Genomic DNA, 26,862 nt, shown 5'->3' on the forward strand with positions numbered 1-26,862 from the left:
TAAATGAATGGCTCCTATAGGACTGGGTAATGCATATTTATTTTATGAACCAACAAAGTGTTCAGTAGCATAGTTTAAAAATATTATTTTCTTCTTCTCGCTGCCTGGGTAGAAATAATCATGTGAAATATACACAAAATTATGTTATGTCAAGTATTAAATAATAGTGAACTATCCAAAAAATATTTGCTGTTAAATATTAATTGCATTAATCATTTTTGAAGCATTTAAGCAATAATTCATCCATCCTCACAGTAAATGTCCTTTCTAACAGGAGGATATGAACCTTAACGAAGAAAAGAAGGCCCCTTTACGAAACAAGGATTTTACCACCAAGCGTGAGATGGTTGTCCAGTATATTTCTGCTACTACCAAATCTGTAAGTAGATTCACTTCCCAGGCACCAAGAGAATGAGCTTATCTGTTTACTTAACAGTTAACAAACCTCAACTCTTTAAATTTTTGACTATGTACACTCATATTGTCAACTAAGGAAATGATATGTATGCACTTTTACATATTTTGCATATATATCTCTGTATTGACCTGTTCATTAGACACAAGAGATCCATTATTATAAACAAAAGACTAATATAGAAATCTCTTGACAGAATCCAGTGAATTTGAGGACAGAGGTTTTATGCTGTTGCTAAAAATTGGCAGTGTTTGCTGGTATTCCACCTACTATACATATTGTTACATGAAAATTTCAGATTTTGAGGGAGAAAGCACAAACAGCACTGCCACCTTTAATTAAGCTTACATTTAATCATGTAATTTTTAGGAATGTTTTTCATATTTTGCTTTGATGTTTTGAGTGCAAACTGTAAGCTGGTTCATAATTGGTGTGATAAAGCTCACCTTAATATAAAGGAAAGCACATACCAGGAACTTTAATCAAGTCTGTATGAATTTCAAAACCTAAACATATGTTTCATTGAAAGAATTTGATATCAGAAAGAAAAACTTACAACTTTAATAGAATTTTTTTTTCTTGTTACCCTTCTAGGGCTCTTTGAAAAGTAGCTTTCAGATTTGAATTTTTTGTAGGAAAAATCGTATTTTTGATATGACAAAATGTATCTCTTGTGTTTTTGAAATGAACTTTACATGTTCAGATTCCATAAAATCATTGTATGCATGTGTGTATACACACATATTCATACATACACATATGTAATTTATATGTAGGTGTATGAGTATATTACATATCTGTATCTGTACACATACCTTTAAAACAAAGTATTTTCAGTTTAAAACATTGACCACTGAAGAAAACGTCCTTCATTGTAAAAGTATATTCTAAGAATATTTGGCTATGTCATTCATACTTTTTAGTACACTAATTCTAGTAGCAACTACTGAATTTTGTAATTGTATTGATTCTATATTGTACTTTTGGCAAGCTAAATCTGAATGCTGAACTATTTAAACATAATGCATTTCAGCTCTGCCAGAGCAGAGCAACAGCATGTTTTTTAATTAGGCTCTGGTATCCAAGGGCAGAAATATGTTTCAAGTGATAAGGAAAATTTGCCATGAGCATCATTTTCAATAGAATTAGGTCATGCATAGGGTTTTTACTTTGAAATTCTGATGAATCTTTTCTCATTTTTGCACTCAAGTTATTGTTCCCAGTAAAATGCTTTAGGAAATGCAGGGCATATATATTCAGTGTTGTTTTTCAAATGCTTAAAGGCAAGTATACTAGCAAATCTATATAACTAGATCTGAGTACAAAATGGAGATAATATATGACTAATCATTTGGTATTTTAATGATAGAATTTGTTAGTGTCTCTGGCTCATTTGTTGGTGTTGTTTGAGTAAGTGGGACTGACTATAATGAAGATTATATGATGTTCTCATTCCGTGACCTTTGGATAATTACTCATTATCTGTGCGCAGCATAGCTTAATTTATGTTTATTTGGTGTTCTCTTCAACCCACCAAAGAAATGTACACTTTGAATTATTATACTTATTTTCATATTGAAATCAAAAACCACTGGCAGAGGCTCTAGCTTAGCATGAAGTGCACCTGTCTAACCTATTAAGGCTCTGGATTCCATCTAACACTGGAGAGAGATTGGGAGGAGGAAATGCAGAAAGGTGGAGGAAGGGAAGAAGCTAGATAACACCTTATTTTAACTGCTTAATTCAAATGATAGAAATGGAGTATTTCTTATAAGACATGAAATTTTCCATTTTAAGTAGCCATGAAATTAGTACTACTGATTGAATGGCCCTTATTTGTCTCCTTCAGCATACTTGTTACTCTTCTTTCTTTTACAAGAATTCCAAGATTATATTTTTTGCTATTATTTTTCGTGGGCCAAATATTTTGATGGAAGAGTGCTTGTTGACAAAGAGTGTTTTTAAGTTTTCTCACCTTGGAGAGACATTAATTAGTACTGTTTTCTGTCATTAAAACTATGAAAATTGTTTATGTAATTTCTCTTTAAAGATAAGAGGGATGCCATTCAATAAATAACAACATTCAGTACGAAATAATGCTTGTACCTGTTCATCATTGTGACAGTCAATTTTGCACCAATTATCTCTGAATGTGTGACTGTTGGTGTGTGTGGAGCTTTAAGTTCCTGCCCTGCTATCTGGCTTTCATTAGGTGTTAAATATGCTTTGCCTGCCTTGTGCATTTTTACTCTTTTTAATTATATTCATATACCCATTAAAGATATTTCCTCATTTAATGCAGATATGATGATACCTATCATGTTATAAAAAGGCTTTGTAGGTAATCAATGATATCATCTGAATGCAGAGCCAGTGTTAAAGTGAAAAAAATGTTTCATAGTTACATGTAAGATATGGGAGGACTACAGTTAATTTTTTATGTAAAATTTGTTTTCCCCTTTAAAGAACTGCATTGTTCTTTTATATGGAATTTTAACAATGAAAAAATGAGCTCAGTGAGGAGTAGCCATCGTGTTCCTGGGAAAGGGCACTAAAAGATGATGAAGCAACGCACAGACATGTGTCAGAACCTGTTTCTAAAACAAACAAGTCTGGTATTACATCATTAATTTCGTTACAATAAGAGTATATTAAGGAAACCACAAGTTGATGTTATAAAACTATTGTTTGGTCATCCCCACACACTTAATGTAAAGTCTTATAGTAGAGACTTTTGTGTACTAAAGTAATAGTAGATTGAGTAACTCAGTGATGAGTGAACTTTAAATAGATATGCGGAGAACCTAGTGTGCTTTTATTGCTCTGGGAGCCAAATGCATGTTATTGTAGGTGGTGCGGTTCTAGGCCTGACCTAAGGGAGTTGGCCTGTATGGATTATATCGTTACAAACAACAAAGAAGATTGTATGGTTTTTAAGTGCCATTGAAGAACTGGCAAACAAGCTGTTGGTATTGTTAAAGCTGCCCTACTGATTTATAACCCAGAAAGAGGCACATAGTGCTGGGGATTTAGAGAAGATCTTGAATACAACTAACAACATATGTAGACACATTCATGAGGAAACATTATTTACTAGGGTCCTAATGTTAGTGAACTTCATGCCATTGTCCTTGTGATAATATGAAGGAAGTAGTTAAGTTCTAATTTTAATTACTATTTATGAAATTCAGATTCTAGAACATGTTAGGTTACACATTTGACAACATGTGAGGCATTGAGAGGGATAATTGTTGCAAAAAACTCTTCAATAATACATAATCCAAAATCACTACATCAATTTTATCTAGAGGTTTGTAGACTTAACCAATAAAACATTTAGTTGAAAGTTGTAGTACTCATGCAAATACATCTGTATTTATTGTGGCTGTGTTGTCGCCATCATCAGATACTTTTCCTCGGGTCCTTTTCTTTTGTGGGCTGGGTAACATGAAACGGTTGAACCCAGATATGACCAAACTATTTTCTTCTTGCTTCTCTTGACTAATCAATCAAATATCTTTCTGTATGTGCTTTAGCTAAATTAAATCATTTTGCAGTCCAAATGAATCATTCAAACAGGCCTTCAGTGGGCTGCATTTTAGTTGAAATATAACCTCTGTCTTTTTTGGCTGGAGGAAATAACTTAGGTCAACAACATATCTTCCATTTCAGATGACTGTTAGTGGCACCAAAGAAGCTTTTATTCATCTAAATAATCACTGACTGAATTTTTAAGGAACTTGCTTTGTGGTTTGGAGACTTGTGGATTTCTCTGAAATAATTTTCTTGGAAGCACCATTATCTTTTTGTATCTTGTAATATCTTAGATGAAGATACTTACTTAACTTTCAATTAAATTTGGTGTTTGTTTTAAAAGCACTACTTGAAAAATATAACATACATTGATAATAAATGTTCTCACATCAATGGTTTTGAATAGTAAATTTGCTCTATTGGTACACTGCTTGATATTCAAGTACGGGAATCTGATAACAGTGATTTTGCTTACATTTGGATTTGGGCATAAGATTATGTTTGTGTTGGAGTTTCCTCTTGTTTTTTTAAACACAATCCTAGAAATTGTCTCATCTCTTCAAATTTCTGACTCTTTCCTTGCATTTTTATGGATAAATTACATTGTTTGTTTTCATGTCATATAGAAAACTCTGATTTCATACTTGGAGCAATAGGATGACCTAGAAAAGAACAATAATAACAAATTTGTCTTATAATTTAAAAGTATAAGTTAAAATGATATTAAGCATTTTAAATTTATAACAATATAAAATATTCAGCTTTCAAATAATGTTGATTCCTAAACTTGATGCATGACTTTAAATCAACATTTGTACTTTAAAATAACTTATTCTGACCATAACACTATATTTTCCATAGCTAGGAAAGAAAACAAGAGCAATATTTGGAATAAATTTTCCACTGATAATTTCTTTGAGGGGCTATGAATGGGGTAATAATTGAGTGTATATTGCTATTACATTTTATATTTAGACTTTTAATGCATGGAAAACCCCTTAGAGTACCGATTTTTAAAAATTCCAAAACATTATTTATACCTATGAGTAGACTATATGTTTTTAAATGGCACACATTAATATTGGTATTTTTTTCACCTCAAGATCTGAAGTATTAAATGTGTCGCTAGAGTAGGCCATTGACTAATTTACTAAACACTTAACTTCTGTCAAAGCTTCTAATTACTAATATTATTGCTGTTTGTTTTTTTTTTTCACACCATAACCATTCTCTGTTGACCACTGCATGCAGATAGTTGGAAGTAAAGTTATGGTAAGTACAAAAGATGTATTTTTACCCTTAGTACTAAATCTTTGTTTTGGAGATTTGTGTTTTTTGCATGCAATAATTAATTTTTGATTTTCCCAAAGTGTTAAGCTAAATATTGCAATCAATTAATTAAAATTTAGCTAAGTTAAGTACTTTCTTAAAGTTTTGGGATATCTTTTAAAAATAGAGTGAGTATACCTGGGTTTTCTTTTTTTTCCTTGGAAAATTACATGTCTGCCATTTTAGATAACTTGGGTGAAGTTGAAATTGTGTGCTGTATGTTGTTTATTATTAGAGCATGTAGGGGTATTTCTCAAGTATGGTCTTCTGTTTACACAAATTCTTATAATGATGTCTTACACACACACGCACACACACACACACACACACACACACACACACACACACACACATATCAAACCAGTTAGGAGACCCGAAGAGCTGTTTTTGTTGGATGGTATATATTGGCTCTGACTTTTTATGAGTAATGTTTCCCTGGACTTCACATATTAAGTAGATATGTTAAAATTATCAGTTTATGTTTTAAGTCTTTTGGTGCTACCATTTAAGGGTTTTGTACTTAAAGTATTGCAGTTACAATATACCTCTTAACAATCCAGAAATTACCCGTATCATATTTCAGAGTTGTTTGTAATTACTTTGCCTTCTTGAATGTATATCATTTCTTTGGAGAATAGAGTATGAAGCATCTTTAAAAATCACAGAATAATGATGCATTTAGCCTAGTGGATGTGTTTAATATTTACTTTGCCTTTAAAAGTTCCTTATTTATTTCCTCCTTTCCTCTCTCTCCATGGGAGATGCTGCATTTATCTGTGTGTATATGTGTACATGTGCCATGGCACATGTGTAAAGGCCAAAGGACAACTCCACAAATCAGTTTTCTCCTTTCACCATGGGATATAACTCAGGTTGTCAGGCCACTCAGCAGACTTTCTGATCTTATGCCTCCATTTTAAAAAGTCATCTTTAGCTCTGCTCCTGTCTTTATCCTGACAGGAACCCTTGACAGTTCCTAATGACATTTTTTTTTTTTTTTCCGGAATCAAGCACACACTAGCTTTTAACTAGAATACTCTTTCTTCTTTGGTGGCCCAGCAAGTATCTAAGTTCCATTGAAACTTTCATTGTTGCAGGAAGAAGCTGTCCCATGTAAGTCCTTCCGTCCACTAGCATCATGTTTTTAACATTTTAGAATAAAGCTCTTGCTTGCTTCTGTTGCCAATCAACGCAGCTTTTGCTGTCAAGAAACTGGCTCTCAAGGGAAAGAAGATAGATGACAACAGTCAGGTGTACTGAACAGAGAGGGATCCCAAAGAAGCTGTATTGTCATGGCAAAGGTAGAGGCTGTGCATGAGTCCTAGAGTGTTCTGAAAGGTGATGATTTGAGATACGTGCTATGATTAGATCCAGAGTATGTCTTTCTTCATGGTCATTTTCTGATCTTGCATCTGCTTCTCACATTTGTGCTGTCAGCTTCTGATGCAAAGAGAGTAAACTGTAGGAATCCCTTCTACAGGAAATGAGGAAGGTGTAATTTAAAGTAGAGGTAGGAGGGATGCATTATGGTAATTTTATCGTCCTAATTTTACTTTATTTTATTTTTTATGTTGCAGCTAAAGAGAGAGACGAAACAATATATAAAATCATTCCAGTTAAAAGACAACTTCAAAGGGTTTATGTGTCATGGGCTCACTAATCTTCAAAAGGTGGAAGGTGTATTTTTGCTGGTAAATAGGCAGGTAGAAATTTCGTAGAGACGCTATAGACAGTAGATTTCTCAAATCACCAAATTAAGTATTGTGGTTACTTAGAGATTTTAACATTAATTTAAACATGAGTGCTGGAAGAGCCAGAATGAAATTGGAAAGATGAAATATACAATGAAGTAGGTCTGCATGGCCTTTTTTTTTTTCATTCTCTAACACTGGTTGCAAGCTGAAATAGTAGGCCCTGCTGCTGAATTTTTTGTTTTTACCATTGCTGTTGCTTTTCTATTTGCTTTAAAAAGCAAACCTGAAAGTTGCCTGATATTGGGACATAGCTACAACTTCATCTCTAGGTCATACTGATTCTAGCTTTGTGACTATTCTGCCTGTACTCACTTCACAGCTTTTGTATGAAGCCTTTCTTTATTCTGATTCCCCAAACCACATCCCATTTCCACTTGACACTTTATTGGAATTCCTGTAGCTCTTTCTTTTACACATGTTTTTCCTTTCTGTTTGGTAATTCCTAGTACTTTATATATTCACTAAGGGATTTTTAAAAATGACATCCCTATTTTACTTTATAGTAATTAGCATACTTGAAGAGTAGCCTCTAGCCTTTATCATCGTTTGGGTTTGTATTTCTGTGTCCGTAGGACAGAGTCTATAGTTGGTGAAAGTCATATATTCATAAACAAATGGGTTCGGTTTCAGACTATGTTGCATAGGGCCTGTATGACCTTAAGTAATTTATAGGTATATATGAGCCTCTGACTTCCCATTGTGAAATGAAAATACTAAGTTCAGGATAGGTTTCAGTGGGCTATTTGTATTTACTATATTCAAAATAGAAATAAACATGTCAAACATATGTCCAGTTTATCCTTTTATTAACTATAATAGTTATCTAAACATTATTTGAAAAATATAAAGCACAGCAATTACATTGTAAACTGAAATTAAGACCATGAAGTATCTTTTTTTTGCCTACAAAATATATGCTGTTTGTAGGTTTAAAAGTAGAAATGCAATTATTTCTGGATCAAGAATAGTGAGAAGGCTGAACAGTTATGGTGTACGCCTTTAATGCCAGTACTTGAGAGGCAGAGGCAGGTGGATAACTATGAATTTGAGGCTGCGCTGGTATATACAGATTGAGTTCCAGGACAGCCAGGACTGTTAATACAGTGAAACCCAGTTGGGGGAAATTCCCCCCTCCAAAAAAAGAAAAAGGTTGAAAGGATTTTGCTGAATGTTAGAAGAAGACTTCATCTCTTTATTGGAAGCCAGGTGTTACTTGCTGTGAGTTATTGCTCTACTTTGAGAAAAAAGTAAAACAACATAAACATCATCAACAAAAACAATAGAAACATCCTTTGAGGTCACAAGTTACTACTGACACGTTTATTTTAAAGGGTCACTAAAATAGTTGACGATTTTCTATAAATTCTTTCTATGAGGTGAAAAGATGAAAGTTGTCGAGAAGTTGGAGTAAGATAGAAGTGGGACTGAATGATCACTTTGGGGGCTTCTAGTTCTAAATAAATATGGTCAAACTTTGTGAACCAAAATAGTTTTTATTGCATAGTAAAATATCTTACAAAGCATATTTAGAAAACAGTTAAAATCACTGACTTTATTTTATTGCAAGCCAGGAATAGTTTATCCATATACATAAAAGTAAGCATTCTTATATAGAGCAAAAAAAAAAGGAACAATTGACCTGATTATACAATGATACATTAAAAATATAAATATAATGATTAAACTTCATAGAGTTAAACATAGGGCAATTTAATATAAGTAGTTCAGTGCCTAGGGCAAAATGGGCACTTTAGGAATGTTAGTTTTACCTCTGAAAAGACCAGAATTTAAATAGCTGACTTATAGCTAGACATGCTGGTGAAGGCGTTCAGCTTCAGAACATATGAGACAGAAGCAGGTGAATCTCTGAGTGCAAGGCTGGCCTGGTCTATATAATAAGACCCTATATCAGAAAAAATAAATCAATAATTTAACATGCATTCATTCTCTCATTGTGGTGCCAGGGTCTCATGTATCCAAGGCTGGCCTTGTGTTCCTCATCTTCCTTCAATAACCTTTACATACTGCCATTACAAGCATATCCTGCCACACCCAAATCCTTTACTTTTTTCAACCCAGAGTCACAGGTATCTGTTATATACCAGGCAATATTTTTGGAATTATTATAGGAGCCCCTGACCATAATGCCTGACTTTGCATTCTAATACACACCCATATTCAGAAAAAAAAGGACATAAAATACGTGAAACAAGAAGAATGAATTTCTTTTCCCGCTTATGCTAAAATTGGTGGGAGAGAGCAAGTCTCATTCTGTCTCCACCTTTCCCATAGCAGTGTTATTATTTAGAGAAAAGATGAAACAAAAGCCTAGAAATGTATGTATAGACCTTGGCCTTCTGGCTCCATTTAGGGAAATGGCAAGTCAGCGTTTCTCGTGAATGAACCATTCCCACTCTTCCTTGGCAGGACCTGTAAAAAGCTAGAGCTAAGAACCACAATTTAAATATACAGGTCCTAATTTCTAGGACTCCTTGTACTGTTAGCATGATAAACTATGCAGGTTGTACTCATGGAGCTAATATTTTAGTTGGGGAAACATACAGTAAGACACATATCAAATATTATGACAGGTCTTGGCAAGTGCTATGAAGGAAAAACATGTAAAAAAAAAGAAAGATGAGAAAGCACAGTGATCAGGGATGTCCTGTTTTAAATAGGCAAGCTATGTAAGCAAGTGAGAATTCAGGGGAAATGGAGAGAGCCATACAGATATCTACAGAAGAGCTTTGCAGTCTGACATAATGCCAAGTGCAAAGGCCTCGAGGCAGAAATGTTCACGGAGTGTTTGAGGAATAGAACGGAGGGCACTATGGGTAGGTAGCATGGGATGGGCAAAGGACCGGAATGGGTATTTATTAACAATGCAAAGAGCTAGTTCAAATGGATGAAAATACATTTAGACATAGCTAGTTGTCCCCAAACTTGGAAAGGAACGCTGCGGTCATTGTAGGAGAGCTGTATGAATAGTCATTGGGGAGTCCTGGGTGTTTTTGAGACTTAGAATGACAGAATTAGAGGCTTCTGCTGGAGAGGACTCACAGTAGTAGACTTTGCAGAGGTTAGAGACCAAGGACAGAGAGCTCAAGCAAGTGGTTTCTGCAGTGGTATCGTGAATGAGTTGGAATGTTTTTAGTAAGAACTAAATGGAGGGTATAGAGGAGAGAGTAAGGAAGGCTGGATATGAACTATATCAGCCTCAGCAAATGAATATAAAGGGCAGAAGAGATGTGTGCCGCAATAATGACTGGAAGTTCAAGCGTTACTGATTAAAATGACTCGAACATTCATACAGAAGTCAAGAGCAAGACCAAGTTCGGAGTTCAAGATGATGAGTTCAGTTAGATACGTAAATCAAGGAGAAATAGCTAAGATCACAAAAGCAGAAGTAAAGTCTGACCATGCAAGGGCATTTTTTAGTTTTTAAGCATTAACAGAGTGATTTTTAAAATGGGGCTCACTGTTGCAGATTCTGGCTTTTACTATTTAAAATATACTTTCTGTACCTTTCTGATGAAAAAAGATCAGTTATCATTTGAATTTCGTTCACTGGCTCATAAACTGTAGCCCAACTGTCTTTTTTAAGTCAGAAGTACTGTGTGTATGTCTCAGTGACTTGGTGGATTAGCATAGAGAACAGCAACATACATTTTGCAATCTGGAGTATTGTCTTTCAGATAGGCAATCTTAAATGTTTAAAAGCTCTTACTTTTTATATTTTGTAATCTTTATAAATAATTTCAGTCCAAAGGACAGGCTCATCATAGTGAAGGCTCAATACAAGTGTCACTTTTGCCCATAATCAGGATGTGAGAATTGTTTTCATTAATTGAGTGATTTATGGGGTTTTGTTCCAAAATAGAGCTTAGTGGGTTTCTAGGATCAGGATGATAAAGAAAGTAATGCAAAAGTAGCCATAGGAATTCAAGGCCAAAGCTGAAAGTACAGTGTGAGACCCTGTCAATAGAACAAGAGACTGAGTGATTGTTTTATGGACAGATTCTAAGTAAGTTCAAATGTTCTTGCTATGCGCCTGGATGTAAACCATCTATTACTAGTAGTCTCCATCAAATACCACTAAGCATGGCAGTATGTTTTTGTGAAATGTTGAGCGGCTGTTCTATTATAAGGTGAATGTTTGCTAGATTATTAACAGGGCCACACCTTAATGATTGCTTCATGTTGAAATTATGCTTGTGTCGTACCAATTATTTGAATCCATCCCGTGAAGAACAGTTAAATCTTTCTTTTCTCTCCTTTTCCCTTTCTATAATTAGGTAGTCCAGAAGGGGGAGACAAAACACTGATTATTGGAGTTTAAAGTAGTTACTTCATGATGATAAAATATTTCTTTCTTATACTCCAAGTTGATTGTGTTTTTCTAACGGATTTAGACATTGTAGAATAGTTGCTACTGTAAAAGATTTAGTTTTGATGGTGGTAACAATCTTATTAAAAAATCTAAATTTAATCAGAATAAAAATAATCAATGCCATTATTTTTAACTATAAAGTAGAAAACTCATTTGTTTTTAAGATGAAAAGAAGACCCGAGACTATTGAATGGTGGCATATAATAAGTGATCTTTTAAAGAACTGCACAAACACTATTAAAGTACTCATTTTAGTCTTCACTAATTTCACATTTATTACTTCAGTGACCAGCTACTTTCTCCTTTTCTAATGCTTTAACAGTATGCAAGTTGGCTTATATGTTAGCCTTGTTTTGGGTAAGGGTATACAGGGTCTGGGAACCTGGCTCAGTGGTAAAGCATTTGCCTAGCTTGTTTACGAAAACAAAACAGCAAAACCCAAAATATCAAGACAAAGATATCTACATGTATTTTGAAAGATTATTCATTACTTAAACCTATTGGCACCATTATCATGGAGGAGCTGCTGCATCCTAGGGGAGGAAATGCCTTCTTACACCTGTTATTTTTGGGGCCTGAATGATTGAGAAAGAATGATCTTTGTGTTTTTGGAGTAGCCATTTGTAAATTGGAAACATTGATGCATGTAAACAGATGAAACTATGGAACTTCAGTGGGAGAAAAAAGTGCAAAATTACTGGTGCATTAGGGACCAAAAATACACATGGAGACAATTCCATTTCTATCATTGGCCTATAGTTTTTGAAGCCATTGTTTTCTATGCTAAAAGAGATAAAACATAGTCCCTTTGAGTTTCATATCATCCATGTTCACCTATCTTATGCACTCTTGCCTTTTATTATTAATTTCAATTAAACTCTAGCTTTGTTTAATTAATATTTAATTAAAATGCTTATAAGTGCTGAGAAGGCAAGGACCATGTTTTTAAAATACCTTAGACATTTTCAAATACGCTGGGCTCAAACAGCAATAAAATAATTAGTATCCCTCTGTTCAATCACTGAATTCTTATAGCTCCACTGAGTTGAACTGCTTATGAACTGAAATCAGAAGACTGTCAGTTATTTTATAAAGCTTCTCAAAAACAGTCCCCATTCTTTGGAAATTAAATTCAGTATCATAAAAGTCTTTTTTTCCACTTAGAATATAAATAAAAAATTTAAGTATCTTTCTTCTTGATAACTTTTCAGCTACACTGAGGAAAGTTGCTCATTATAACCCATGAACTCTCTTAGGGCACTTGAAGGCTCAAGTGGCTGTTCAGCTTCTTCTAATTCAAGTTCTCCTGTTAGATCTGTCTACAGATTGGGGCCTCAGAATTGTTAAGTATTCATTTATAACCCACTTTGTCTCCAAGTTCTTTCTCTTGTTTTACTCAGAGTGTAGACATGTCTATGAAAGTGTTCTTCCTCAGTTTAGATGTGGGTGAAGAATATTGAGAAGGGTCCACCCTCTGCTTCATTCTTTCCCATTATCCAACATTCTCTCAAAATGGCGGGGAAGAGACAGAAATCTTTAATAAATAAATAAATAAATAAATAAATCTTCATCACATCAGCTAGAAGTATCCTGATTGTTCCTTTAGAATTTTTCTCCAATTGTGTTTACTCACAGCATATTGTATACAGTGAATCATACTTCCAGGAAACCTACCATACAAAATGAATGCAGAAATTATAACAGTTGAACAAAGGGATGCCTAATTCTTTTATTTCTGTTACAGCCTAAAGTATTTAAATTATGTGTAATGCATGCTAAGACATTCTCCTTATCTTCTGAGAGTTTATAAGTATTTTATTTAAATATTACTATTTAAACAAAGTTGATGTTTAACTGAACAAATTAGAGCTCCTGGACTTCAAAGGCTTGTTGGCAGGGATTTACTTTTTATCCCTGAGTGACTTGAGGTAAAAGACTAACTTTTCTTTATCCTACATCTCTATATGTATTTTGCTATACTGATGGAGTTATGAATCACTTGTAAACTGTCAAATATCCTACATAATAAGCCATTACAGTAATAACCAGTTAAAGAGATAATTCTTATGGTAGTTCCTAATACACATTTCAAGAGAAATGTGTTGAACCACAAGTGCTGGCTGATAATGCATTTATGCATTTGTTTCATTACTTAGTGTCTTCTTTAGGAGCCAATTATGCTTTTATACTTTGTAAAATCTCACATTTTTGACAGTGCTTTTTGGCTAAAGATAATGTTTACTGTCGCTTCTTTATGAAAAGGCATAAGCAACTATGGGTGTCACCCCAATCTTGCATTTGAATATGAAAAGATTCATCTTTAAACTGTGCAGTCATGGCATTGTTTGTTCACTTAGTCTGACCTCTTTGCTTATATATGCTCTATAAATTAGGGGTTTAATAACTTTCTAAAACTGAAGTTATGGAAACTGAACAAAAGCAAAGTTTCTGACAGTAATTTCAGACTTTTGGTAGTAGTTAAGAATTTGCCTTCTTTTAAAAAGTAATGTAAGTATAAAAGGCCCAAATTCTTTTAAATACATGATTTAAAAGAAGACTTCAAAATTTTATCTCTTTGTAAGAGCAATGCAATTCTGATGAGCAAGGGGCCAGGAAGAGAGGGAAAGTGATCCGAGGGAATGAAAAATAAAGTATACTGGCATATATGCACAAAAGTGTGATAATGAAACCTCCTACTTTGTGTACTAATTTAAAAGACTGATTTAAAAAGACTAGTGTATTATCTGAAAGCTAGTGAAGTAACTAAAGGGAATTGTGCTGGTTAGCCTTTTTGTCAATCTAGACACATCTGGGAAGACGGAATAGTAATCGAGTAAATACCCCATAAAATTGGCCTCCAGGCAAGTCTACAGGGTATTTTCTTGATTAATAATTGATGCTCAAGGACCCTACCCATTGTGGGTAGTGCCATCCTTGGGTAGGTGTTCTGGGGTCTATAAGAAAGCAGGCTGAGCAAGCCACGAGGATCAAGCCAGTAAGCAGCACTTCTCCATGACCTTTGTATGGGCTCCTGTCTCCAGGTTCTTGCCTTTACTTTCTGCTTTGATGGTGAACTACATGAACTATATCCTGTAAGAGGAGATAATCCTTTTCTTCCTGAAATTGCTTTTAGTCCTGGTGTTTATCACAACAACAGAAAGTAAACTTTAAAAATGACTCACAATCCTGTACCCCTTACATAAAATGCTGTTAATATTATGAAAAGTTTATATGTAGTCATTTCTTGGCTGCATGATTATGTTATTAAAATTGTTTGTTCCTATTTTTATTGATATACTTTCAGAAATGCATATTTTCTTTTAATCCTGTAAACTGATAAAGATAATTTTGGTAGATTAAGTATTTGATAACAAAGTAGTATTTTAATAAACCCAGGAACCCTCAGGGGTCCCTTAATTACAGTTACTGAAAACTCGATATCCAGAAACAAATTTTACCTTGTGTGGTTGTGGCTTGATTTTATCTTTAGAAAAATTGAATATTTGAGTAGTTTGGTCCATTTTAAAATGTACTTTCCAGTATAGTTTGAGAAAACTGATGAAAAATAGCCATGGTTTCTAGCCTATTGTTGAATTAAATTAATACGTACATTGCCATCAGTATGTGAAACAATGCTTAGTATTTATTTTCTCAAATTGATAATTATTCATATTTACAAGGCACAAGTACTTTGGAGACAAATCTAGTGGTATGGGGTCAAAAAGTAGTAGCAGAAATTCATCAAAGAATTTCACAAAATTTGGCAAGCTCCACCTTTCTATGTTTGTGGGTAGGGCACTGCTGAATTACTATTCCAAATGCAGCAAGGTTTTTATTTGGAAAAATTACTTGTATTAAACAGATGACTAAGCTGAAATAGCTGCTAAAACAATTTCATGCTTTTGTTTTTAATGTAGTCCAATTATAAAATGTCAAATCAGATTGTATGTGCGTACACAAGTGCGCAGTTCTAATTTTATTTTTGAGTTATCACATTTCAGGAAGTTGATTAAAATCGTCCAAAATATTTTCTAAGCTTTTTGTGTATAACAAATGAACCATTTTTGAAATGAGTTAAAATGAGTTTGAAATTTTGGCAGATAATGCTTTGATTGAATGAATTGATTGATAATTCTATAGTTACCCATTTTGTTTGTTTTATGAATATGTAATAAACTCTCTGCCAAATTTTCTTATTTGCTTTAACGCGTACAGAGTCACTGTAATGTTAGAAGGCATACTCATATAGCTCTTACTCATTCTCATGTTAAAACATATGATACTTTATTTGCTCATTTATTCTTTTTCTTATTTCACTTTTTTCATCTTTTGGAGTTTTTGTTACTGATTTGTTATACTTCAGCCTTTCATGCTTTAGCATGCATCACCAAAGAGCAAGGGTCTTCTCCAACGTGAGCAACGGATATAATCAAATTTGAGGTTTGTTTTTTCACTGATGTGATGTTGTTATTCAACGAGGGCCAATTTTTACACTTCCCCAGCTATCTTAATACACTTTATAATTATATTCTTATAGGACAATTGAAGATCAAACTTACTGTCTAAATCTTACTCATCTTCTTCAATCTAGAGGAGCTTGGATGCATTTGAATAGTTTTTGTTAGCACTTTGAAGAAACCAAGTTAGTTATTTTGCAGAATGTGTCTCAACCTTGATTTTTCTTCTTTCTCCACTATTAAATTCAGGATAAATATTTTTAGTAAGGATGTTATATAGGTAATTCTTGGCTTCAGAGCATCTCATTACGAGGCATGTGGCTATATGGCTACCTCATCATAAGGGCTGAGGAAGTGACCTCTATATTTGAAATTAATAAGTGATAAATAAGATGATGTTTTGAGACCATGTAAGTAACCTGTTTCTTAGCAACATTTTGTATACTTTTCACACCTGTGGAAGAAATTTTTGCTCCAAGTCAGTTATTGCTTGCTTTGTTACAGAATGATTTTCTGATTTTGACTTGATGCATTTGTTATGTGACATTCTTCTATAAAATAGGATATTATTAGCCTCTCTGTTCTGTTTGAATTAAAAAAACATTATTCTCTCATAGATTGTTCATTTAAATTCATTTGCACAACTTATTGATAGTCTGTGAAAACCTTTCAGGTTTTTACTAAAAATAACATATAAGGAAATTAACCAAATGACATATGTTTAGTTTGTAATGTATATTATTTTTAAATCCTCTTTAATCCAGAGACCATTCTGTTCTTCCCTACAGAAAACATTTGACAAGGACAACACAACTTGAGGTGCCAAAGACTCAACTTGAAAAGTTAATTTATTGCAGTTATGTTTGGAACCTATATTGATCACTGTAAAATCATTTTGAATATTTTAAGTATTAAATTCTATTTTCCTTTTTGAGACAGGATCTCTCTATGCAATCATGGTTGTCCTCAAATTCATGATGTTGTCCAGAGTGGCCTCAAAGTCACCAAAATTATCTTGTCTCTGCCTACCGGGTGCTGGGATTAAAGGACTTTGTCTCCTTGCCCGACTAAATTCTAGTTTTAAAACCAGGATTTTATTAAAATTTGTAGTTGGCTTACAAAATAATGGGTTTCACTATGTCATTTCATACATACATACATACATACATACATACATACATACATACATACATCACACATACACCCCTTGCTCATCACTCTGTTTCTGGTCTCTTCTGTCCTCCAAATAGTTCCCCATATGTTTTCATGTTACTTCTCTCTCTCTCCTCTCTCTCTCTGTTATGTGTGTGTGTTTTGTGTGTATAAACTATTTGTTAACATAGATTCTGCACGAGCGAAAATATGTAAAACTTTGCTTCTTGCCACCATTACACTCTTATGTTTCTTTCCATTAGATCTTCTACTTTTGTATCTTATTCTTATTTATATTTATACATACTTTCCACATATGAGACAAAGACAAAGCAGTCACTGTTTGTACTTGTGATTCTGGCTTATTTTGCTTACAATGATGATCTTCAGTTAAAACTTACTTAAAAATCTTTTTTGGACCTGTGAGTTCTTGCGGTAGATCACTATTGAATGAGGATAGGTTTTAGTCATCTTCTTGTTCAAGGTTCATTACTGTATAAATGTTAAGAAGAGTTTGTGCTTTGTATTATCAAGAAAGAATATTCAAATATCCCAAAATTTGTTTTGGAATGTAATTTACACTGCTGCTTTCTGGAATGTTGGGTAAACACTACATTCCCTTATTTATAACTTTGCAATTTCTTCATTCTAGGCATTTGCAGACATGCTCAGTAAATTCTACAGGTATCCCCACTCCATAATTATGTTTCCAAAAGAAGCCTCTGCTTACTTCAAGTTTAGTCCAAAATTTGGAGCTCTTAATCTGTTTCCTCCATACTGATGAAAAATTACCTACCTACCTAGTACTACCATTTCTTTCCCTTCTAATAGAAAGTTGTCAGCATTACCTTACCCATTCAACTGTCTTATTTTTAAATCCATTCAATTTTCGTCTTTCGGTGTCTATCTTGTGTTCTGTTTATTGATTTACATAATCTGAGTAATTAGGATAAAATATTTCTGAAGTCTCGTTATGTAAGAATTGCTTCCTGTTTAAGATAAACTACTTTTTCATTCACATTTTGTTTTTTTTAGATTCATACTCAAAGTCTTTTCCTAAAAATATTAGCTCACATTCACTATTAAGAAAATAATTACAGAAGCATAGATAAGTGTTTTTCATGGATGAAGGTAAACATGAGATAATTCCCTTATGTAATAAACAACCCTCACTAAGTTATTTTGTTATGCAGTATTAGGCTTTGTCCATTCATAGGAAGTACTCTACCACAAAGCTACTTTCCTAATAGAATTTATTGATGCTTTAAAGTTCTGGGTTTCATTTTTTTATGTAGAATAGCTCAAGTGTAATGCTTTATTAACTGTCAAGTGGAAAGCAATGGAATTAAAATTAAGATATGATAAAATATATTTATTGGAATAGTTGTTTTGGTGCTGTATATGTTTATGTCTGTGTGTGGTGTATGAACATATGTGGGTGTGCATGAGTGCACTTCTGTGCTCACATGTGGAGGCCAGATGAGGACACTAAGTGCCCTGCTCTGTTCTCTCCTGAATTTATTGAACCTAGGGTTCCCAGTAGTTTCAACTAGATATGCCTCCCTGCTCCAATACCCCAGCCCTGAGATTATAAGCATATACCCAATTCACCTGGTTTTTTACTCAGGTCACTGAGATTTGGACTCAGGTCTTCACAGCAAGTACACTTACCAATTGAGCCAACTTCACAGCTCCTAGACTTACATTTTAAGAAAAAAATAGTAATATTGAAAGTAGAGGTATACTATTCATCAGTGATATAAATGTTCACACATATTCCCAGTTTCAAATGTGTAACTCTTCTCGGACTTTTGTTCAACTATCTAATGATCTATAAGCCCCACAACTTCAGTATTTCTTTATGGTAATCATTTATTTAAAAATACTTATTTAGTATTTGCTGAACAGGCCAGGTATTTTTATGGATATTGGGATTACAGCAGGGACCAAAAAGGTTAAAAGATCCCTCAAGTTTAAAGTTTCCTTGGGCTTGTGATAGTCTAGAATGGTCATGTGTGTATTTGCTAGTTAGGTGTCAGTTCTTGTACTCTGAGGTAGAATATAACATTTTATTTGAAAAAAAATATATGTGGATTAAATTCTCCTAAAGTATATCATTCTCTGAAAAGGATATAATATTGAATAACAAGTGCAGAAAATCAGACCACAATGAAATCTTAGTAATTCAAGGGTAAATTCTGAAACATTGATAAGACTTTCAGAACATATACCACTATACAGTGAAGGGGTGCGTGAATATGTGAGTGTGAAGATTTGCTACCCTGGATAGAAAAGCCTTGAGTGTCTGAGTTGTGACTAAAATATGACAAGGCATAAAAAAGAAGGAACTGAAGCATAAATATCAGTCACAGTCTACAAAGAATTAGCAATTATGTATTTATACATTGCTGGTTATTGGTTTGGTGACAAAGTTAAGGTATGTCTAGGCTTATAACTGATACTGGAACCCTTTCCTTCTTGGTTAGAGACAAAAAGAAAAACAAATTAAAACATGTAATTAAGAAGAATTTGAAGAGTGCAGTTTCTCGGTGGTAACATTGACATCAATAGTATCATTGTATTAACATCAATATATCAAAGCCATTAATAACAGATGCAAATTGGAGATTGATTAGTTCTTTAGTGGTCTTTAGAGGTAGTGACTATAATTGTTTCATAGTTGGGTGGAGAGCTTTTATGGTTTGTATGTAAAGTGTCCTTCAGATGCTGATGCATTGGTACATTTGTTCTCCAGCTAGAGGCATTACTTTAGAATGGTACTTATCATTTGGGAGGTGGGGCCTAACTAGAGAAATTGAATTGCTGAGAAGAGTGGAGTAGAACTTATGGGTTGTAGCTTGGGCCACATTCTACCCTGAGGTCTCTGCCTCCTGATCACAGAGATATGAGCAAGCAGCTTCATGCTTTCACCACCATGGACCCAGTCATGTTCTCTCTACCAATATATTGTACCCGCTCATTCCATGAGCCAAAATAGATCTTTCCCCCTTAAGCTGCTTATTTTGTATTTTTTGTCAATGCAATGAGAAAGTAGACTGAAACGCTAGGTATAACCATGTATAGAGGGCTGTGTGTATCATCAGGTTAAGGAGCAAAGGGAATAAGACATAAGTCAGCTACAGGCGTTGTATCTGTGAGAATTAACTGTTACATATCAGATATTTATGTTACTTTACAATCCATAACAGTAGCAAAATTAGTTATGAAGTAGCAAAGAAATAGTTTTATGGTTGTGTGTCACCATAACAGCAGGAACTGTATTAATGGGCCACAGCATTAGGAAGGTTTTAAACCATTGGTCTATAGGAATGACACCATTGGTTAAATTGACTCCTAGTCTTCTTAGCCTTGATTCTGAGGACAGACACTAGAAATGGTTCCTTCTTTTCCATCTACAGGGAGTGTCCCTCTATATTATGGGCCTTATGCCTGTGCAATAACAAAATGTACTAGTATCTTAAGAATTTTTGAAAGCTATTGTGTGATCATAGAGCCTGTAACACAGGTCAGTCATTTGTCCTCAGTAACCATCCATCTGTATCTGAATGTTGTAGCCAATTTTTTAATGTAGCATGTTTACTATAGCAATTTAGATAACTGGCAAGTATAGTAGTATATTGTAGTAGACAGAGATATGTTTCAGCCTAACACCTTAAATAGACGTGTTAGAATATGTTTTTTTTTCCTAGATTTTTTTCCCCCTAAAACATCTCATTTCCTAGTGACTCTAGGTAGGGAGGTATTTTGCTTTGTTCATCTGCTTTCTGACAGTGATTCTCATAGTCTATACCAGTTTTCCTTGCAAATAATGGTATAGCTTACATGATTACAGATACAAAATTTTGTCATTTGGTAAAAATAATACAGCAATGGGAAGAGTATATATATCATTGTAAGTAATTTATTTTATTAAAATGTTAATAATATCCATATTAGAATCTCGTTGAGTTCACTTGTTCATTGTCCAGTAGTTGGAAACACACACACACACACACACACACACACACACACACACACACACACATTTTGGTCTTTGGTTTCTTATTGTGGATGCATAGCACTGGTAAGGTTGATTGGCATACAATCTAGTCCTTTTCCCTTTGGTATTTAGGAAGATGTTCTTTATCCACTAAACCATGCCTAAAACCAGTATAAAACATCAGTGTAATTATAAGCACCCCTAGTTACATGAGTTAGTGAAATTTAATTTGTTGACTATTAATATTTTAAAAATCATGTATTAATAGTCAACAAATTAAAATAGAGTGGAGATGTTAATGTCCAAACCAAACTTAACTAATCAATCTTTCCTAACTTTTCTAGAATTATGCATGGGTATTTGCTATGTAGAAAGAAGATGTGATAGACAGTGGTCCATGAGTTTAGAGAACTGTGTGATATTGAATGATGGTGGAATAAATCAACAGTTCCTTTGGAAATGTTTGCTAGACCTTGACTGCAAATGGAAAATAGTCATTTCTGTAAGATTGGCTGAATCATTGCCAGATGATCTTAACTCTGATGAGTAGCAGTGCTTGAGACCACAACTCTAGAGTATTTCTGTGTTTGTGTTCTGGCAGGCTGTGCATTGTTTTTTTTTTTTTTTTGTTGTTGTTGTTGTTTGTTTTTCAAGACAGGGTTTCAGAGGCACACATGGTGCTCTATCCTCTTCTCTCCCTCCAATCTCTCTCCCTTGCTATATGTCCTGCATCAGAATTTTGGAAGGAAAGAAAAGGCAGAACTGATTTTGACAAAACATTTTTTTAGTTGTATTTTCAAAATCTTGAATATGTACAGTTCTACCACTGTAAACAACTAAATCAGCATTAACTCAGTGGGCTGCTATGATTAGATGCATTTTCCTTTGTTACATTCTGGTCCTTCTGCAGCCCTTTAGCCGTGATGTGGTAACAATGTTCCATTTAAATAAAGCCAGAATCTAGAAAAGGAAAAAGAAAAAAAAGACAGGGTTTTTCTGTAGCTTTGGAGCTCTTGTAGACCAGGCTGCCCTTGAACTCACAGAGATCTGCCTGTCTCTGCCTCCCCAGTGCTAGGATTAAAAGCCTGCACCACCATCACCCAGCTTAATGTTGGTTTTAATACTATGATTTATTGTGAGGTTAAAATGTTAGCCACTTCTTTTGTTACCACTGCAGGGAGATTACTTAACTTTGGATACACACACACACACACACACACACACACACACACACACACACACTCATCTGCGTGCGCGCGCACGCACACACACACACACACATGCCATGGTGTTTTGGAGAAAGAGTCAAAATGAGAGGGAATATTTACTGATATGTTGAAGAAACTGAACAGAAACTAGATTTTTTTTAAAAAAAGCAAGAATTGTGATTTTTTTTGTCATCAACTCTTTGGGCAGCAATAATAGAATACAGAAGGATAGGTAATTTATAAAGAGCAAAAACTTATTTTTTTCATTGTTCTGGAGGATAGTAAGTCCACGATCAAAGTATCAGCATGTTATGGGGCTGCCTTGCTGTGTCCTCTGGAGAGGGAGAATGAATTGTAGTCATATAGCAGAAGGAAAAAGGGCGGAGAGGTGAAAGGAGGTTGAATTTGCTGATTTATCATACTATCACCCACCCAGGAGGGCAGAGCGCTCATGGATCTATTGCTTAGGTAACACTACCTAACATTAGATTAGAGCAACTCTCAGAGTTCACCATGGGATCCAGAGTGACAGATACATAGCAGTTTTCACATGGGAGGCACAAGCCAAACCTTAGAGAGTTTCAGGTTCTCTTGGGAGACAAAGATGAAGGAAGAGAAAAATAAATAAATAAGAGAATGTATAGCACAGAGCCCAAGGATGGACTTGAATTAATGGAGCAAGTAGAGGAGATGAAGATAAAGTCCTTGAATACTACAAGAGAACAAAGAGAGGAAGATTCAAGAGAAGACTTTTCACAAGTTTGAAGAAACCTGTCCATCTTTGAAGACACAGTTGAAGAAACTAATTGATCCAAGATACCATTGTACCCACAGGGCCCTTTTTACAGAAAGGTACTAAATTCTCTTGCCATCAGTGAAACTTCACAGCTTTCTGTTATTTAGTGTGGTAGTGATCAGGAATTTCGCAGCTGCAATGAATTAAATAGCCCCTTGATAACCTCTGAAGAAGTTGCTGTCCCCCTTTAAGTGCTTACCTGATTACCAGAGAGTAATTAAAGTGCTGTGGAGACAGGGGCCTCAGGTAATTACAGCCTGGAATTACTTATATCTACGTGAATAGCTGTGATTGTAAGCAGATTTTCTGAGAGTAACCAGTGGCAGATAGGGCTGATGAACAATGCCATTGTTATTTGCATAGTTATTTAACATAAGAAAGAAATCCTTATAGAAGATACCTGTGAGAGGGCCCTCAGATGAAACCCCTCTCCCTGGGCTGTGCTTTTGCCTTTGATGACACTAATCCTCTTACTTTACTCCACTCACAGTTTAATGTTTTTTCTGCATACTAGGCTTCTTACAGCATTAGGAAGAAATGAAAAGGTAAAGGAAAAACCTGGTCAATTCAGTATAAATTATTGCTAGTAAATTTTCTTTTCATATTGTCCATGCCAAATTTTAGAAAATGTAATAATCGAGGCTAGAATGCAGATAGTAGCTTCTGTAATAAAATAATTTTTTATTATGTAGCATGAGGTAAGCCTTATTGCTTCCTTTGATTTATATGCAAATATTTCTTTTTCATATAGTTTATACTGCTTTCAGCTGCTATTTTGGTTTGTGTACTTTAGACTGTCTCTATTCTTTCCATGATTGCCACAATAAAATAGGCAAGTAAGAAAAATTATGGGTGATTCCTGTCTCATTTCGTGTATTTGTTTCACTGGCAGTACCAAGCTTTTTGGAAACCACTGTTGTCAATGTCATGAATTTACAGTAAACCTGTGGAATTTACATATATAAAACATAGATGTCATGCTGGTGAATTCAACTTACAAGCCATGGAATAGAATTCTTTCAGTGAGGCTATTAGTTTCAGGTAATTTAAATCTCAGTGGGAACCAAGAAATGGATTTTGAACTAATATATTTTTTGAAGTCTTCAAAGATAGGAGAATGTAATATTTCTGGATAAAGAAGAAAACATCTCTCTCTTTTTCAGGTAAAAAGGTTTAATTTTAATGAAGTGATTAATAGTAATTTCAAGATTTATTTTCCCTTGATAAATATTGTTTTTTGTTGGTTTAATGGAGATTGGTTGAAAGATTAGGCACATTTTCAGCATAATGCCAAGTAAAATGAAACATATCTTTCAAAGTAGGAAGATTTTTAATAGGGGAAATGCAAAGTGACATGTTTTTGAGACTATATACTTGTCCTAATATAATTTATTCACCAATCCTATTCTTGATTCTAATGGTAGTGTCTGCTATCAAGGGGTATTTAATACTGGCTTTTGTATCAGGTAAACTTATATCCTGATAAAACGTTCTTTCTAATTTTATAACTCAAGGAAAACACACAACTGTTTTAAATTGCAGGTAGGAACATGTTTAGGTAATTTTCAGACTACCTTTCAGGTGTTGCCGGCATTGGCACTTTGTTACACATTTTTTTTCTAACATTTATGGTGTCTGTTGCCAAGATCAGCAGTCACATGCTCCCTGTCCGTGTTGTCAGTTTACCTCCTGTAGGCTTCTCACACTTGTAATATGGAATTATAATGATTTATTTACTACCATATCTCTTTTAGGGGACTGTGTGATCATTGAAGTTTCGGATTTTGTTTGTATTCTAAATAAATTCTGCACTGGGTTTGATACCTTCATTGATAGCTGATAAATTCTAGCAAGGCTCCCACCACATGCAGTGAATGAGTCTGTTGGAAGGAGGCAACATCCTTGTTATTATCCAAAGAGAATCATGTAACTTGTGCAAGTCAAATTACATGTTAGGAAAGTGGTGATGTCCCTCATGGAATAGTTTTGTATTTAAAAAAAAACATTTTAGAAAGTGGCAATTCTAAGAATATAGTTTGCCATGTGCACAGATTCCTTAAAATGGCCATATATTTATTTTCATATTGCCAGTAACCCATTGTTAACATTATAAGAAATATAATAGATGATAAGTTAAATTTTGCATCAACAGTCAGCATGTTTTTGTTGTTAGCATATCTTCCCAAACATCCAACAAGAATGTATTTTGAGGGTCAGATCAAAGTGCAAGTCATTTTTCATTGTTTATTTTACATGTATTTAACATGGTGCCACATATATCATGGGTATAAGTGTTACCAAGACAGTGTCCACTTTGGCAGATTTGTTAAAAGGATTCACAAGAGGGAGGGATTAGTTTCATTAATAATTAAAATTTCTTACTGTATTCTAGTAGATACTGCTTGATTGCAAGGGGGAAACACTATGTGATCCTGAAGGAATCCATGGTTAAGTTGTCTGCTGACTGCCTCTTGAGAGAGGTCTCTTCCTTTGTAGTGAAAATATAGCAGTGCATGTGTGACCTTCTTGTCCATGGAAGACCACTAGAAAGTCAGTACCCAAGTTCTGTTTGTGTTTTGCATGGCTATTTGCATGGGTATTCAGTTTAGCATTTACGAAAAATACAGACTCTCCAATGTCAAGCAGGTCCTTATTATAACATGTTTTGTTTCATATCAACAGACATAGTAACACTCACTTTATCATTTAGGAAATCAGGGATATATTCTAAATCCAGGTTCCCAACTATTACCAATAACTAACATTGTAAGCTAGCCTTCCATAGAGGATAAGTCTTAGGCTGTTCTGTGAACTTTTCTGGCCAGGATGGCTTTGTGTGAATACTAGAACTGGTAAGAAAATTAAACTGTAGTGTATGCCATTTTTAAAGTACTTTAAACTACTCATATGCTTAATCTGTAGACAGAATGATAAAGGTCTCGGTAATTTATTAGAGGTGTCTCTAATGCTTTGGTGGTTTAAGTACCTGTTCATTGACTTGCATTATTGCTGAATTTCTTAGTTAAGCTTTATGAGTACACTGAACATATCTGACTTTCCACTGCCCTAGCTAGAGCTTTAAAGCTTGCTAAAAATATAGTTGCTTATACTCCATGTCCTCCTGCAAATATAGTCAGCTAGACATACTCTTGCTTGGTAATTTTTATAGAGCCATATAATATTATACTGACTTTTATTCAGACTTTAATTTTCTTTGTTTTCGTTGGTGAGTTGGGATATTGATATGGCATAAGCTAACAAACAAAACAGTAAAGCAGAGAGTTCAGAAAGTCTTGCATATTGTTGTAGTTTCACACATTCTGCAATATTAAGATCTTAATTTCTGATTTGTGTATGTGAATCCCTATGAGATGGCATGATAACTGATTGAAAATCACCTTTGATTACTTCTTTATATGATCTTATGTGCCAACATGTTTACTGATTTTAAGGTTTTGTTCAGTTGGGCATTACATTAATGCCTTGGGGACTACAATTATGGCAGCTCTGTTTTCGGCATAGGCTTCTTCTTATCAGGAAGTCAGTTTTCAACCATTTGCAGTGATACCCCCTTTTTTTCAGAATTAAATATGGGAAACAAAGACACTTAATATGTCTTAGAGATTTGTGGATGTCAACTGAGGCTTTCACCCAGTTAATCTTATGTTTTGAAAAGAAAAAAATAATGAAAGGTGTTACTGACAGTGAGAAGTGACAGCTAACAGCAGAAGGAAGAACTTTAAAAACCATAGTAGCTTTTAGCTATTTGACAAGGAGAAAAGCAGCCCCAGCAGCCCCACCATTTTCAATGGTTTTGAAGGGCATTA

At 34.3% G+C, this 26,862-nt stretch overlaps 1 protein-coding gene across 4 annotated transcripts in view; it reads left to right on the forward strand.

Annotated features, from left to right (window-relative positions):
* Nucleotides 1-26,862, forward strand: part of Diaph2 (diaphanous related formin 2) — a 745,764-nt gene that overhangs the window by 71,134 nt on the left and 647,768 nt on the right. For 3 of the 4 annotated variants that reach the window (XM_041636640.1, XM_041636642.1, XM_041636643.1), the window contains exons 4-5: nucleotides 275-379; nucleotides 5,201-5,221. In XM_041636640.1, the coding sequence (XP_041492574.1) occupies nucleotides 275-379; nucleotides 5,201-5,221 (126 nt within the window). The remainder of the gene's footprint in view (nucleotides 1-274; nucleotides 380-5,200; nucleotides 5,222-26,862) is intronic. The other variant, XM_041636641.1, reaches the window with a different exon arrangement.

The sequence above is a fragment of the Microtus oregoni genome, unplaced genomic scaffold (assembly GCF_018167655.1).
Source record: "Microtus oregoni isolate MIOR12 unplaced genomic scaffold, Mior012 000050F_000, whole genome shotgun sequence".
Taxonomy (NCBI): domain Eukaryota; kingdom Metazoa; phylum Chordata; class Mammalia; order Rodentia; family Cricetidae; genus Microtus; species Microtus oregoni.